Source organism: Nelumbo lutea, chromosome 3, assembly GCF_056320005.1.
Source record: "Nelumbo lutea isolate HS-2025 chromosome 3, American lotus-T2T, whole genome shotgun sequence".
Lineage (NCBI taxonomy): Eukaryota > Viridiplantae > Streptophyta > Magnoliopsida > Proteales > Nelumbonaceae > Nelumbo > Nelumbo lutea.
Window position 1 is genome coordinate 31,693,671 of NC_142686.1, and position 16,838 is coordinate 31,710,508.

Genomic DNA, 16,838 nt, shown 5'->3' on the forward strand with positions numbered 1-16,838 from the left:
TTGGCATCTTCCAGTTTTCCATTGCTTTGGGCTTAGGCCTTTGGACCTCGTTCATTGGAAAATTTGACAATAGCCCAACCCAAATCCGCCCAAATTGCACTCCCTAATTATTGGCGTTTTTTTGTTTTTAATTTATCAAGACAAGAATCCATCAGTGCCTCTTTTCGTTACACAGTACACACCCATAAATTGCAACAGAGTCGCACAGACAGTTTTTGGGCTGGGCTGGGCTGGGCTGGGCTGGGCTGGGCACTTGCAGTTCACTTATTCACGCGCATGGTAGTAAAACTAAATTAATATATAATTATTAATTTAACCATTCTCATTCTCATGATAAAGTGACATTCCTAAAAGTTCTCTCAACAGCATAAGCTGTAAGCTGTTGGCCCCAACAACACAATGTTGAATGTACAAGACAAGCCATTTGGAATCAACCCATTCTCCTTAAATTCTCTTTTTATGTTTTACACTTTTCGTAACTTAAAAGTCAAATCGATTATAATTCGTAGCATATATATCTATTATTTGCTCCATGAATTCATCTTTAAAATAAAATACCAAATGTAAATTATGATTATATGATGCATTATTAACTTAATTAGTTCTTCCATTCATGAAGTAATGAAGGAAAGGTCTTACTTTTTGCCACGTGGGTTCTTTCTAATTCCTAGCCATGCACAAGGAGTCCAAGGCATGTATATCAACAGAAGATACGGAATTACATTCAAACATACACTGCAAACAACTAATTATAATGACTTGTTGTTGATGACCGTGGAATTCATGCTCTTGCTCTTGTTTGTTGCTGCTGCATCCCCTGGCTTGGTTTTATATAGGCAACGGCTGCACCATTCAACAAGCTCTGGGCACATGAACTGGAACAGTGGCAACACCCTGTACCAAGATGGCTCCACAATGTATCTCTCTCCTCTGCAAACTCCCTTCACAATGGCTCTTGCGCACTCCTCTGTACTCTCAACCGGGAACTTTCCACTCATCATCTGTCCAATGCTCCAGTCACCATATTTAATTAATTAATTCCATTGATTTTCACTAAACAGTGCGTCAGTACCCATGTATTAAAACGCAAGCGTATAACACATTCACATTATTGCCAGCAGTCTCAGGCCGGACCAGATGTTCAGACCATCGATCAGAACCGGCCCAGGCCAACTGGCAACTAACTAAAATGATTCTTGGGTTGTCTGCTTTTTAGAAATATATAATACTAATTATGTGGCCACATGTAAGAGGTCACTGAAAGTGAAAGGAGAGAGGAAATGAAATAATGTGATTGGATTAAATTTTGTAATTAATATTTTGTAAATTACATTGGATTAAATTACTTCACATTATTTCGCGTGTGATTAAATTATGTCCAAGACTCATTCTTTATCAGGTTTGGACATAATTTTAAGCCCGTAGGCTTGGACATTGGCTCTAAGCATCTGAGCTGCCTATTTTTTGGGTTGGGCTAAGCTTTTTCAAATAAGTTCAACCCAATAATATTACAAATAATAAAAATATATATTAATAATATATAATATTAATTTATTAAATCGCATGGTGGATAAGACTTTTAATGTCCAAATTAGGCTTTGGGCTTGGGCTCGAACTTCAAGGGCTTTATATAAAGGTTAGGCTGGGCTTAGGTTCAGGTTTAGATATTTTCTATTAATAAAGAGGCAAAGCTTGACCTGAATATGCCCCAGCCCAACCCATGAATAGGTCTAGCCACAAATCGAATAATTTACAAAATATTGATTACAAGGGAGCAGCCTACTGTATGTGCTATACAACATGGCTAGTGGTTCATGAAGTAATCTTGTGATTCTTCTAGTAGTAAAATTAATTTATTCAATAACATGATCAAGCATAATACATAGCTTTTTAGGAAAATTTATGGTTTGTCCCACATCATAAATTTTTATTAATGTTCTTGTTTTATTTATCAAAAACCCTTGCCCATCATGATACAATACACTCCCCTTCAATTTTAATAGAGTCCCCATGTTATCACTATTTCCAACTATAGAATCAATAAAACTCTTAGGTGGCGTTTAATTGCACTTTTCAAATGTCTGAATCTGAAAATGTTGCTTTTCAAACATCTTCTTTGTTTGGTATGATCTCTTATTACAGGATTTCAGATCTTAATTTCTAAGAGGTGGAGAGACTGCTTAATGCACTCAAATCTAATTCAGAGGTGCATAAAAGGCATAAATGCCCTCAAAGAAATTTTAACATTACATGTTTTTTTGTCCTTCATGTAAATCAAATCGAACTATCCCTACAACCTAATGAAGCTCCACCGCGACCACCATCGCTGCACTCTCTCTCTCTCCCTTCCTCCCTCCCTCCCCTGTCTTCCCACCACCGCCATCGCTACTACAGCGGTGGTTCGGTGAATAATAATAATATTTTTATTTTAATTATTAATTATAAATTTTTATTAATTATTTTAATATTTTTATTAAACATTAATTATTTTTTATTAAATTTACTTGTGTTATTTATTAATTATTAGTTATTTTTATTAACTAGTACTTTTTAATTATTTTTTTAATTTTTATTTGTGTAAATTATTAATTTGTAACTATTAATTATTTTAATATTCTTATAGTCATTAATTATTTTTTTAATTTTAATCATTTCATTTATTAATTAATAATTAATAATTTTTTTATTTGTATTTTTTCAATATTATTTTGAGGTTGAAATTTATTTTTTATAAGATAGTGCAAATTGAACTCAACATTTTCAAATAATATGTTCTAGGAGTAAAATAGTAAAATCAGCAAATTGAAGATGGTAAAGGGTTGATCCAACACAAACAAACTCATGGATTCAGATCCTCTAAAAAGTAGAAAAGCAACTATGCCTCTTTTCAGATTTCAAACACTTTTAATATCTTTTTAACTTTTAAGATCTAAATTTTTAGATTTATCAAACGCCACCTTAATTTCTATTAAAGTTTACGTACTTTTGTTGAATATGTATAATTGTATACATACAAAAAAAAACAATTAATGAAGGGCAAATTAAACCCACCATCAACCAAAAGGGATATAGGTTTAATTACCGGTTAACCTCAGTTTTTTTGGTTCAACTATGCTATAACCAGTGTTTTCAATCTGCTATTAACCTGGCCAGTTGAACCATTTGAATCATCACCCGGTTAGGATTCCGGGTCCAATTCAGTCAAAATTCATTAGGTGGTCAAAAACCATTGACCCAGTCAAGAACTGTCCAACCCATCCGGTTCAAACATTGACCCATTCAACCCGGACGGTCAAACTGGTGACTTGCGACCCGGAGGCAAAACGGTTCGACCTCCGGATCGGTTTTTAAACCATTGGCTATAATTAAGTTAATTGAAATATATAATAAGAAATGCGAAAAGAAAACCTATTAACCAACTGGGTTTGCCCAATGTCAACAACTTACAACAATATTATTCGAGGTAGTTTATTTTTGGGGAACCAAAGAAGTTCTATTCCAAATGGCTACTGTTGAACCGGTCAAGACTCAAGAGGAAATGGGGAAGCTCCCTAATTCACTTCCCACTCCCCCTTGACCCGATTAATTAGGAAAACGTTCTTTCAACCAATAACTCATGGCCATCATTCTGCTAGCAGCAGGATCTTACCTTACTCATTTCTGGATCTATCACCACTTCACCTTCCTTGGATAAGTGTTTTCCCTGAGTGATTTCTGATTTGATAAACCCAGGTGCTACAATAGTTATCTTGACATTCTCATCTTGTGGCAATTCAACTCTAAGCGTTTCAAAGAAGTTTATCAGAGCAGCTTTACTTGCCTGAAAATTAACCACCATAAAAATGTTTGACTTTTGGTTAGAAAATAGGTTGACTGAGTTATCATAGGAAAACAAAAAGTATAGAAGAAATAAATCATGGTTCCATTAATTGCTCAGAGATGCCTTACACCATACAAGATCGACAAGGGAGAGACCAACCACCCTTTAATTGAAGCATTCACTATGATGTTGCCCTTGCTCCTTTGGAGGTGAGGAAGTGCAAAGTGAGTGGCGTAAATTGATCCCCAAAAGTTGATGTCCTAATACAATTAATAATAATCAAACGATAAGACGCATGCAGCTTCTACTGTGAATTAATGAAATTGAACTAATTATATATAAAGACTTATTCTTGTGATCATTACCATCACAGGCCTCAACTTCTCAACATCGGTTGTGTCTTCAACGGGGCAATAGAGAACAACACCGGCATTACACACCAGATGATCCACTGCAAAATCAAAACTAGACCCATTAATTAAGCGTTAGAGCAGCTGCGCCATGCCTGCCTTGGACAGTGGACTGTATGTAAATTGCAGAAGCTGGCTTATTCTTAAATTAAAGCTTTATCAGCTTACGTCGACCATAGTGTTTCACTGTTTCTTGGACAAATCGGTTGCATTCGGCAGCCTTGGATACATCTGCAGGAGCAATCACAACATCAGTGGCGCCGAGCTGACGAGCCCTCTCGCCAATTTCTCTGAGTTTGGTCTCTCTTCTTGCAACAAGGACTAAGGAAGCTCTTCTTTTGGCATACTCGTAAGCAAGGTACTACAAAATCAGACAGATCACAAAGATCAAACACCTGCATACAACCTAATAATCAGAATAATAAGTTTGAGAAAGAACCCATCCGGCCGAGCCCCTAATTAGCAACAGAAATTTTCATGAACCTCTCCAATTCCTGATGATGCGCCGGTGATGAGCACGACTTTTCCGGTCAAGTTCTCGCTTATAAAGATGGACTGTATTATACAACGGACAAGCCTGAAGATCAACAGGAGAGGTATACTGACGCAGAGAATGATTAGAGAGATAGGAGGAAGCACCAAGTTCAGCAACTGATGGATCAGATCCATGACTTGAACCCACAATAGTAACAAATTAATGGAAGGTTTATTATATTATGTTTTCCGAAATTTTAAATCCCTGCAGCAACTTCTGCGTTCAGCTTCAATGCAAAAGCGATTGGAAAACAATAAAAGAATGAACAACAAACAAAGAGAAGCAAAAATGAATCTGATGGACAGTGGAGGAGAAATCCATTCTCTATAACCAGAAAGACAACTTACCTTTATAGAAGAAGGCTGACATTGAAGGGATACGTCAGACGTGGGAGGTGGAGAAAAGGTGAGCATTGATGATTTTCTGAAGAAAGTGAAAGTGAGAGAGATAGCTGAGACGGTGAGACCATGCTCACCATTTAATGTAGAAGAATGAATAGAGAGGACCCAACCTACCAAAACCCCATAAGCATTGTCAGCATCATTGATGGTGTATGCATGCGAGATGTGTAGACTGAGGATCTCCAGCCATGAATGAAACTATTGTCAAGAAAATGGAAAACTATTAAAATTTGTCATCACTTCCCATCCTAATTCAAGGCTACGTACGCGTACAGTTAGTTTCAGAGAAGTATTAAAGAACTTTAATATACTTCTCTCCCAACTTTCTGTTTATCTCTTATTTTCTGTCATGAAAGCAATTTTCTTATTTTTTTTATTTGCTTCAATCCCATTCCCGTCACCTTAACCGCCCCCGGTTTCATATATGGAAGCAAATTTACTCCCTGCTGTTACTTGACGGGGTACATTTTTTGGTTGTCACTTGGAAGTCCACCGTTGATACGCGCCACCCATTTGAACTCGTGAAAAAAACAAGCCGATTCTTTATTTAACCAAGGTTCTCCTTGTTGCGTACATTAGTGGGTTTCTCTGACGTGCATCTCTGTGTTAATCTCCATTTTCACCCAAATGTAGAGTTTTATAAAAGGTCGTTTACTTTGACACGAGAAACTATGGGCTGTGCCGTGCTGGCCCGCGGGCCGTCACGGGCCGTGCTGCCCTCGGCGGTGAAAATTTTGGGGGTCGACCCCGCACTGTACACGGCCATGGTCAGGTCGGACTGTGTATTGGGCCAAAGTTATTTATTCAAAAAAAGTTGACAAAAAACTTAAAATTTTATTTTTTATATGAATTTGTATATAAAATTATTTATAAATGTAATAATTAAATAAATTAGTATAACAAAATTAAAAAAATATTTATTTTATCAATATATTATATACTATATATTATTATATAATTATAATTTATATAATATTATATAAATATATAAAAATAATATATATGGGTCGTGTTGGACCAAGTCGTGCCGGCCTAGGGACCTAAAACCCTAGGCCCAACACGGCTTGCATGGTCGTGCTGGGCCTGGCACGGCCCGCTCGGTCGTGCCATGTCGTGCCATGTCGGCCCGTGGACCTAAAACCCTAGGCCCAACACAGCTCGCATGGTCGTGTCAGGCCTGGCACGGCCCGCAAATCGTGCCAAGCCGCAAGTAGCATGGCTCGGTTTACACCTCTATGCATGCATTGTTGTCCGATATATGAATGCCTATGAATTTGTAATAATCTTTTTAAGAGCTGCAATGAAATTGGTGAGATTTTTTGGGTTTTAAATATGAATGTAAAGAATGTTGTGGATAGGAGTGAGCATTCCGTTTATTTGGTTAAAAACCGAATTGAATAAATCAAAATTTTAAAAATCGAACAAGTTTATAAAATATAAAACTAAATTGAAACTAATTTACTAAAAAAGTGATAATTCGCCATTTTATTATATAATATGTATTAGTGCAATATTAATGAAAATTGGTCTTAACCCAAAACAGAACCAAATTAACTTAATTTTACATTTAGGCCCCGTTCACTTTTCAATAATTTATTTACCTGGGTAAGTGTTTCCTAGAAAAGATTTATCCAGGTAATTGCATTTACTCGTGTTCTTTTATTTCCCATGTAAATAAGACAATGACCATTTTAGCCATAAAAATTCATTATTAAAAGGGGCATTTTTGTCCCATTCAAGTATTGGCAACTTTTCCACCATGTGGGAAAGTTATTTACCCACCTAGGAGATGGGTATCACTTATTGGGTAAGTGATACCTAGGAAAATAAATTTTTCCTTGTCCCCACATAAATCTGAAAAAAGAACATGGGTTTTTTGGTCAATGGGAATCAACTTTCCCCCCTCTCAAAATCCAAAAAAAGAATGCCCCCTCAGTCTTTAGAACCCGAAAGAAATCACTAACTCCAATATTACAATACTAATGAAATTATGAAATCTAAATGCTGAGTTCTAAAAATGATAATTGACCATTTTAACCCTTGATATGTGAAAATTTGTTTAACTATTTAACAAACTAACTGAAAATATTTAATATTAAACAAATTAAGTCAATATAAAATATTTAATAAATAATGAAATTAATAAAAATTATAAATTATTGAATATTTTTAATGAATTGAGCATTTGATAATTAATTAATAATTATCAATTAATTAAACTAATATTAAATAATTTTATTTTAATAAGTACATTACTGGTAATTACTAATTAATTAAGCATTTAACAATTAATTTTTTTTAATAACTTAATAAAATAATCACATAATAAGTCATTAATTATTTGGATTGATCGTTACAGTTTGTGAGAAATATGTATTGCCACTTATTATATGAGCGTTATTTTAACTAGAAAAATGCATGTATGGAAAACATCAGTTTTGATGTTTTAGGTCAAAATAACAATTTATCAATTCAAAATATTTTAAGTAGAAAAAAAAACTTTTTGCAAATTTGTACTTGATCAACTCAAAACATTTAAAGTAGAAAAACTTTTTCACAATAGAAAAACTATTTCATAAATTTGTATTAATGATCAAATCAAAATATTTGTAAAATGTCAAGTAGAAAATAAAAAAAAAAACTCACAAATTTGTATTATTCAACCCAAAACACAACAGCAACAAAATGCCAAATGTACCAAACACCTCCTTAGTAAATTAGTTGCAAATTATGGGGTTTTAATAACATGCAAACAAGAAGATAATAAATACGTGAAACTATAGGGGTGTCTATCTAAATGACCATTTTTATTAAACTGAAAAATTGTCGACCCTAACGATTAAACCAGTAAACTACTCAAACTGTTTCATGGGTTATAGTTCAAATAAATTACATAAATATTAAATATTAAAATTATTATTAATTAGATATGACAATTCAACGAGTAAGGGTGAAGTTGGGAAATTCTACCAATGAAGTTGTTACCTTCAAGCTGACATGCGAGATTAGCCAATGATTCAGCTACCTTATTGCCTTCCCAGAGGTCTGAACATAATTATTAGCAAAGTTCATAATATGGACACGTATCGACCTGTATTGGCCGATACGTATCGTTCCGGCATCCTATCGATATGCCCTTACAGTGGGTGTATCGGTGGTCTAACCGATTTAGGGTGTGGCGAAGACCTAAATTGGCTCTCTTGAACCAATTGGCAAAAATAAAAAATAAAAAAAACTACCAAAATGAGTATCGATTTGTCCGATACACTGGATTATTAGTCAATTCCATTATTTGAGCCTTCAAAAATAAAATTCCACAATTTGAGTCTTCCATTAACAAATAGCCTAGGGGACTTTACAAGAACCTTGTAGAATCATAAGAAGGATCTAAGGTCCCGTTTGGTTCGGAGGAATAGGGGTTTGGAATTAGAATCGGAATGGGTTATTCTGATTCCAACTGATTGATTGGGTGGAATCTGAATCTCATTCCCATTTCTGCTGGAATGGCATTCCCCCATTTGAGGGAATGGCCATTCCTATTCTTGTATGAATCAAACAAACTATGGGAATAGATCATTCCACTTCCGATTCTAGAAGATTTCGATTCTGATTCTAATTCTGATTCCAATTGCAAACCAAACACACCCTAAGAATTAATCAATGAAAAGATTGACTCTTGTGATACTACCGAAGGACCTTGCAAGAGGGACACCATCCAGCCCCCCACCCCCCCCACCACCACCACACACACACACCAAAAGAAAAATGAAAATCTTCTATCTTAGTTACACCATTGCCACCACTAATGTAAAAACTACATTGGCTTTCTATATTACACCCAAGGTTTAAAAGGCTAAAGGTGAAGGCGAGGCATAAGTTTCAAAGTATAAATATAATTTTTAATTTTTATGTATATAAATACAATGTAATTTATTTAATTTTGTAGTGAAGTTACATACTTTCTTTTCATTACACATATGTTCTTTTTAATATGAGTCTTATGTTGTTCAAAATTTTATTTTATGTTATTTCTTTGTTTCTTTGCAATATCTTATGCATTAAAGGTACATATTTTATAAAAAAAATTATATTCATATTCAATTTTTATCTTAAAATTAAGGGAAAACTCCCAATAGGTATCCTATACTTTAGGCCGAGTGTCAATTTAGTACCCGAACTTTCATTTTCGACAATCTAGTACCTACCGTTAATGGATCATTAGTTATGTATATCACGTGACCTCATGTGCGATTTAAGACTTTTGAAAATGCCAAAATTACCCATAAAAATAAAACACTGTTCATCATCTTCTTTCTCAAGAAAATGAAATAGAACCCAAACCAAGCTCTTCAATTACACCATTCTTCGAGACATGAAGGATATGCCCGTCCTTACAGGGAAGCAGTGTCGAGATCATTTCGTTCTTGAAGACTTGGGTGAATTTGCATATGGCTTAGTGAGGTTTCATGGATCAGGTTCCATCTCATACCAAACCACGCTAGCGATAGTGTTAGTGGAGGACTGTGTTTTTCTTACGATAGCTGCATTTGGTTTGCACACAAGGCTTGCGCAACCCATTTTCATTATGCCTCTAACTAGGTCGTATACTTTGCCTAGTAGGGCTGCAAGTAGGGCCGGGTTAGGTTGGGTTAAGGCCAACCCTAACCCAACCCTATGTTCTAAACCCCCAACCCTAACCCGACCTTCAACCTGACCTACTCAACCCTAACCCTAACCCTAACTAATTCCATTAACCCTAACCCAACCCGACCTAATCCAATGTCAACTTCAGGTTGGGTTGGGCTCGAGTTAGGCCCAACCCGACCTTCCCATCCCTTAAAATCTAGTAAAAAAATAAGTATTTATTTATCATGAGTTATGACCTATGATAGAAATTTTCTCAAAAATATAAATTCATGAAATCAATAATAATGAAACATAAAATTATGGAAATAAAATCACTAATAACAATTCATAGATCAAGCAAATAACTTGAATCTATTTGATATGTCACACATAAAAATTACAAGACAAAAGGAAAAGACAAGTAGTCAAATACCTGTGAATAACTTAAAGAAATGCATGATAGTATGTAAGGGGGGCTATACAACTATCATGCATCTAAACAAATCCGTGTGTGTATATATATATATGACACAATAGAGTTGTAGACTAGTAGACTAGTAGCCTAGTATTATAGGGAGTCGGGTTTCCTGAGGGGTCAACCCTAACCCAATCCGAACTAGGGTCGAGTTCAAGAATTTTAACCCTAATTTTCAATTTATATATTTAGACCTGTTTTTTTTTCATGTGTTTAATAATGATCTTGTCATCTTTTAAGAATATATAGCATTGATGATGACAATTGACAGACAATACTCTATCACTCTATGTATTGAACAGGGCTGTGATGCATCTCTTCTTTTGGATGACAATTCCACTACTGGCTTCCAAGGGGAGAAGACCGATGTTCCCAACAACAACTCCGTGAGAGGATTTGAAGTGATCGACGCCATTAAAACTAAACTGGAAACTAGTGAGTGCCCTGGAGTTGTTTATTGTGCAGACATTCTAGCAGTAGCTGCTAGCTACGTCGTCGTTGCTGTAACTGATATAACCGTTTTTGGTCATGTACCAATTTTTTTCGGGATGTATCAATTTTTTGCTAAGTAGTTCGTCATTTGACTTGTTCCCAGGTGGCCTGTGACTCAGAGGATGATGGAGCTCCCTGGTGGCGAACTGTCTGGTGGTGAGCTACTTTGTGGTAGATGAGTTCCCAGGTGGTGAGCTACCTTGATGAGTTGCTGGGTGTGTTGCCTTGGTGGCGAGCCTCCTAGTGTAGTGCAACCTAACTGCCCTCTGCATGAGATGATCTGCTCCTCTTTATAGACGGCGGGAGCCGAGAAACCTGCGAGAACTGAATCAGAGGACCCGGGGGTGTTTACCCGGCGAGGCCACTCCAATGGCTAAGTTAGCACTCTGATAGTAGAGAGCTTGAAGATGATATTAGAGAAATGAGAGAGCTAGAGAGCAGGGGTTACCTCCATTTTTCATCCCCTTCCCCTCTGGGGGGTCGGAGCTCTTATATAGCGGTGTCCTGACAGATCTAGCGTAACTGCCTCTGATTCTCTACCGCAATCGTTACTTGCCAGGGGCTGAGCTCGTGGGCGCAGGTAACCGTTACAAAGTACAGCCCTACCAGACAAGGGACACCTCTCAAAGCTGTCAGGCACGATGCCTCCTGGCGAGAGACGTGGGCGTAGGTCTCCAGATCTGGCAGGTACGATTGTCATGTAGGAAATCTTCCAGAGATACGTCAAGCTGCTCTGCAACTAGCTACCTTGCACCAAGCTACTTTTCACCGAGTTGCCGGTAATGTGCCGAGGTGCTTCTATCCGAGGTAGGTCTTCATGGCCTAATAGGAAGCGAGTTGTTCGTAAGATGCCAGGCTGCCTATGGCGAGTTACCTGTAAGTGGCTAGCTGCCTGTGGCAAGCTGCCTATGCCGAGCTACCTGTAAGTGGCGAGCTGCCTATAGGTGGCGAGCTGCCTGTAGGTGATGAGTTGCATGTGGCGAGCTCGAACTGTCTAGTTGTCAAAAGGTTGCACTTAGTTGGCATGAAGTGCCAGGTGTCATAATTTCACTGGAGGGCCAAATCCACCTTCATCATTTGCCCCCCACTCCCGAGCTGAGAGTAACTTGGCAAAGGGAGTAGGTTTCTCCTTTTGGCTCGTAAATCAACGAGCTAGTAAGTGCTGACCCAATTTCTTAGACTCTGGGAGTTGCTTGTAAGTGGCAAGCTGCCTATAAGGTGAGGAGGTCTTCGCCAGTTCAGTACTGTAGCCCTTAGGCTCTAGGGGCAATTTATAGTCCACTTTTGCTGATTTTGCCCATGCCGAAGAAGTGACTAGGTCTTAAATAGTAATGTGGCCTGTAGGTTTTGGGAGCGACTTGTAGTCCACTCTTCTTGACTTTGCCCATGCCAAAGAGGCGATTGGGTCTTAAGTAATTGTGTTACTCATGCCATAGAGGTGACTGGGTTTTTCATAAGTAATGTTGCCCATGCCATAGAGGTGACTAGGTCTTTCAGCAGTAATGTGGCCCGTAGGTTGGGAGCGACTCGTAGTCCACTCTTCTTGACTTTGTCCATGTCGAAGAGGGACTGGGAATTATGTGGTGCTGAGGTCTCTGCCTGTGAGGTGTCAAGCTGCATGTGAGGTGATGAGCTGACCAGGTGCCGAGCTACTTGTGAGGTGCTAAGTTGACCAGGTGTCGAGCTACCTGTGAGGTGTCGGGCTTACCAGGTGGGTGCCTTAAAGCTATGGTTGCGCTACGTCAGCCTCGTAATACCGGTCACCCACTCCTACAAGAAGCTACTAGGAGCTCAACCTTCAGGGGTAGCACTACTAACTTTAGGTCACCAGTTCACGCGGGAGCCTTGGAAGGCTCGACCAGCAAGGGCGCCCATGTATTCTGTTGGCCACCAACTCCTGCGGAAGCCGCAAAGAGCTCATCTTTGTAGAGGGGGCCTCACGAAGAGGACTGACGAGGTTTTATATGAATTGAAAGTAAAGTTGGTAGAGCTGCTTAATCTGTTAGCTACCTGCATAGTCTTTAAGTTCATAAAAAATAGAAACTATAAAGCGAGAGCTTCGGCTTCTAAAAAATGAGGACTTAGCTTTCTAGGAGAAGAGGACTTAGCTTCTTGTAGGATGAGAACTTAGCTTTTTGTAGCGTAATACCACAGACGACACCAATTGATGTAACCATTTCTAGTCATGTACCATTTTTTTCGTGATGTATCAATTTTTGGCTAAGTACTTCGTCATTTGACCTTCTCCCAGGTGGCCTGTGACTCAGAGGATGATGGAGCTCCCTGGTGGTGAGCTACTTGGTGACAAGCTTCCTGGTGGTGAGTTCCCTAGTGGTGAGCTACCTTGATGAGTTGCTGGGTGCGCTGCCTTGGTGGCGAGCCTCCTAATGTAGTGCAACCGGACTGTCCTCTGCATGAGATGATCAGCTCCTCTTTGTAGACGGCGGAAGCCGAGGAACCTGCGAGAACTAAATCAGAGGACCCGGGGGTGTTTACCCAGTGAGGTCACTCCGATGGCTAAGTTACCACTCTAATAGTAGAGAGCTTGAAGAAGATATTAGAGAAATGAGAGAGTTAGAGAGTAGGGGTTACCTCCATTTTTCATCCCCTTTCCCCTCTAGGGGGTCGAAGCTTTTATATAGCGATTTCCTAACAGATCTGGCGTAATCGCCTTTGATTCTCTGCCGCAATCATTACTTGCCAGGGTTGAGCTGGTGGGCACAGGTAACCATTACAAAGTACGGCCCTGCCAGACAAGGGACACCTCTCAGGGCTGGCAGGCATGATGCCACCTGGCGAGAGACGTGGGCGTAGGTCTCTAGATCTGGCAGGTACGGTTGTCGGGTAGGAAATCTTCTTGCGATATGCCGAGCTGCTCTAGAACGAGCTACCTTGCACTGAGCTACTTTTCTCCAAGCTGTCGGTAATGTGCCGAGGTGCTTCTACCCGAGGCAGGTCTTTATGGCCTAATAGGAGGCGAGTTGTTCGTAAGATGCCAGGCGACCTGTGGCGAGCTTCCTGTAAATGGCCAGCTGCCTATGCCGAGCTGCCTGTAAGTAGTGAGTTGCCTGTAAGTGGCGAGCTACTTGTGGCGAGCTCAAACTGTTTAGTTGTCAAGAGGTTGCACTTATTTGACATGAGGTACCAGGTGTCATAATTTCACTGGCGCCCTCATCATTTAAGAATATATAGCATTGATGATGACAATTGACAAACAATACTCTATCACTCTATGTATTGAAAAGGGCTGTGATGCATCTCTTCTTTTGGATGGCAATTCCACTACTGGCTTCCAAGGGGAGAAGACCGATGTTCCCAACAACAACTCCGTGAGAGGATTTGAAGTGATCGACGCCATTAAAACTAAACTGGAAACTACTGAGTGCCCTGGAGTTGTTTCTTGTGCAGACATTCTAGCAGTAGCTGCTAGCGACGCCGTCGTTGCTGTAAGCAAAAGCTGCAATTAAAGCTTCATTTCACCATAGAAATTCTTCGAATATCTTTTAATTTGTAGCAATATTTGGCGGTTTTCTTTAGTATAGATTCTGACAATTTGTTTTCTTTGTAATATAATTATCCCAGTTGGGTGGCACTTCATGGACAGTGCAGTTAGGGAGAAGAGATTCAACAACTGCAAATTTTGCTCTGGCTGACAATGGTGGCCTCCCGTTTTTTAGACTCGGATCTCAGTACCCTCATAAAAAACTTTACAGACAAGGGGTTTACTGAAACTGAGTTCGTTGCTCCACATCAGGTAGCTAGAGCTCCAAAACCAGAATTAATGGCGTTGTTTCTAACTACATGTTTGATGATCTGCTTAACTGTTGTCTTCTTTTCGTTTTTGTAGGAGCTCATTCAGTTGGTCTGGCCAAGTGCTCCACCTTAAGAAGTCGTATCGACAACGACGCCAATATAAACTCCACATTTAATGGATTCCTAAAATCCACCTGTGATAAGGAAGGTGCTGACTTCTCCCACAATCTTGACAACACAACTGATACAACGTTCGATAATGCTTATTTCACCAACTTGTTGAACACCAAGGGTCTGCTGCACTCAGACCAAGAGCTCTTCGGTGGTGGCTCCACTGACGCTGAAGTTAGAGCTTACAGCACCAACTCTGCAGCTTTCTTTTCCGATTTTGGGAACGCCATGATCAAGATGGGGAGCTCCATCTTGATGTATTGACTAGAAGTCTAGAACTGTTCACCATCTCCTCATCGTCTTCAGGAATACCCCCAGCGTCGAATTCGCCCCCGAGTTCCGGAACAAGTACGTGCCTGTCAATCTCCACCTCAGTTCTTCTCCAGTGCTCCCTCCCCTGGTTGTCCTTCACCAACAGACTGCAAAATCTTGGTGTTGTATCATGATGGAGCTCTTGACTTGTTCTTTCAAGTAGTTAACATCGATGGGGTTCTTTAAGCCCAGTGCGCAGTTGATCACCTGATTCATTTCTGGGCACAGGAAAAACCGCCAAGCTTTGCTTTCACTTATAGCCGGCCGTCGATTTTGATATCGTTGCGTACGTTGATTGCTCATTTTCAAAGCACCAAGTTTTGAGATTCATTTGATAAAGAAAATTAGATGAAACTTAAGAGACGTTTGTTTCTTTTCCCACGAGTTAAATGTTGCATTTTAAAGTTCGGGTGCTAGATGCATCAAGTTTTGAGATTCATTTGATAAAGTTAAATGTTGCATTTAACGACCGCAAAGTTACTTGCATTTTAAAGTTCAGATACTAAATTGATATTAGGCTACAGGGAATTTTTCCTAAAATTAATCATATATTTTATAGTTACAATTTACTTAAAATAAAATTATCCATTTATTTAATTTGCATATTTCATAATTTATAATGCTTTTCATATGAGGCTTACGCCTCACCAATTTGAGGTGCAAGGCGCAGGTTATAAGTCTCAGTAGCCTCTTAGCAAAGGGGCAAGGCACCTGTTTTGGCGCCGTCTGGCCTTGAGGTGTGCACCTCAATGCTTCGTCTAAGTGTCTTTTAAAACTTATCCCAACCTCTAAGTTGTGAGTTCAGATCTGTGCCTTATAAGGGAAAACCCACAACGTCCCACAGCACATCTCCACCATCAATGATGTCATCATCAAAAGATGTTCCCAATACATGGCAGGAATGTTCTGATGGATGTTGTGGGACGCAGATGTGAACTCTCAAGTTGTAGATATGGAGTGCTTTATTATTCATATCTAGACCTAGACTAACTAAAGTGCACCAAAGGTAGCCCTTGGAGCTATTTCATGATCTTTTGTATAGTTTGTTTAGAGCAAAAATACGAACTTAGCTTCCATTTTTCTACAGTTGCTCAGCACCTCCTCTACTAAGATAAATATTACACTAAAGAGATAAAGAATCTCCTTATCTTAAACCCTGAGATGATTTGAAAATGCCAGAAATAACCCCATTTCATATAATTAAAAACTAGCAGTTTGTCACCATTTTACTCACCATATCAATTCAATAAACATTTGAAAAACCAAATTTGCATAAAACTTTTTTAGTGAATTAGCATTTTACATTCAGTCAACTTAAGGATCATATTTCCCGCTCTCACATTCTTATTTAATTATTTAGATCAAGAACTAACCCCAATACTATAGAGATATTATTCATAATGCTTGAAAGGTCCCTTGTTCTAGGGAGATCAGCTTAGGTAAAATTAATGAAACTCTAACAATATGGATATTTTAGGTATCAAGGTGATCACGGAAGTAGTGATACTAATGGGAAGGCTACGTCTTACAAGCACTATTGCTTATTGACAAGTTCCTTCTTGTGCTTTTCGGATTAATTCCTACCAATTTTTCGTTTTGAACTTTTGAATGGTTTTAGAAATAAAACCAGGAGACAGTTGCATGGCTATAACCAATTTCCAAATAGGTCGATGCCGGAGCAGTGGTCCAGTGAGAAAATCTTCCATCACCCAATAGAGCCATAGGCAAGACAATAGCTACGTAGAGGGACCATGGCGGTTAAGACCGTATGGAGATCAGAAGTGCTTCATCATCCATTTTTTACTCATACCAAAAGTTTGATCTCTCCTTAATGTATACATTA

General features: G+C 38.7%; 1 protein-coding gene and 1 pseudogene across 2 annotated transcripts; one reads left to right on the forward strand and one right to left on the reverse strand.

Annotated features, from left to right (window-relative positions):
- Window positions 1-558: 558 nt before the first annotated feature.
- On the reverse strand, window positions 559-5,219 carry LOC148864030 (11-beta-hydroxysteroid dehydrogenase A-like). Of its 2 annotated transcripts, XM_088975204.1 has the most exons (7): window positions 5,113-5,219; window positions 4,714-4,969; window positions 4,399-4,591; window positions 4,186-4,271; window positions 3,949-4,080; window positions 3,650-3,820; window positions 559-1,001 (listed from the first exon to the last, which is right to left on the reverse strand). In XM_088975204.1, the coding sequence occupies exons 2-7, from the start codon at window positions 4,897-4,899 to the stop codon at window positions 750-752; spliced, it is 1,020 nt and encodes a 339-aa protein (XP_088831330.1). In that variant the 5' UTR covers window positions 4,900-4,969; window positions 5,113-5,219; the 3' UTR covers window positions 559-749. The 2 variants fall into 2 exon arrangements, with proteins under 2 accessions (XP_088831330.1, XP_088831329.1); XM_088975203.1 differs by lacking the exon at window positions 5,113-5,219 and having other exon boundaries at window positions 4,714-5,105.
- Window positions 5,220-9,538: 4,319 nt separating this feature from the next.
- On the forward strand, window positions 9,539-15,036 carry LOC148864031 (cationic peroxidase 1-like; annotated as a pseudogene).
- Window positions 15,037-16,838: the final 1,802 nt, after the last annotated feature.

Coding starts and splice junctions, on each gene's coding strand:
- LOC148864030 (XM_088975204.1), bottom strand. CDS start 4,899: ATGGATCTGATCCATCAGTTGCTGAACTTGGTGCTTCCTCCTATCTCT. Junction 4,081..4,185: donor AGAAGTTGAGGCCTGTGATG/GTAATGATCACA, acceptor TAATTGTATTAG/GACATCAACTTTTGGGGATC. Junction 3,821..3,948: donor CCTTGTCGATCTTGTATGGT/GTAAGGCATCTC, acceptor GTTAATTTTCAG/GCAAGTAAAGCTGCTCTGAT.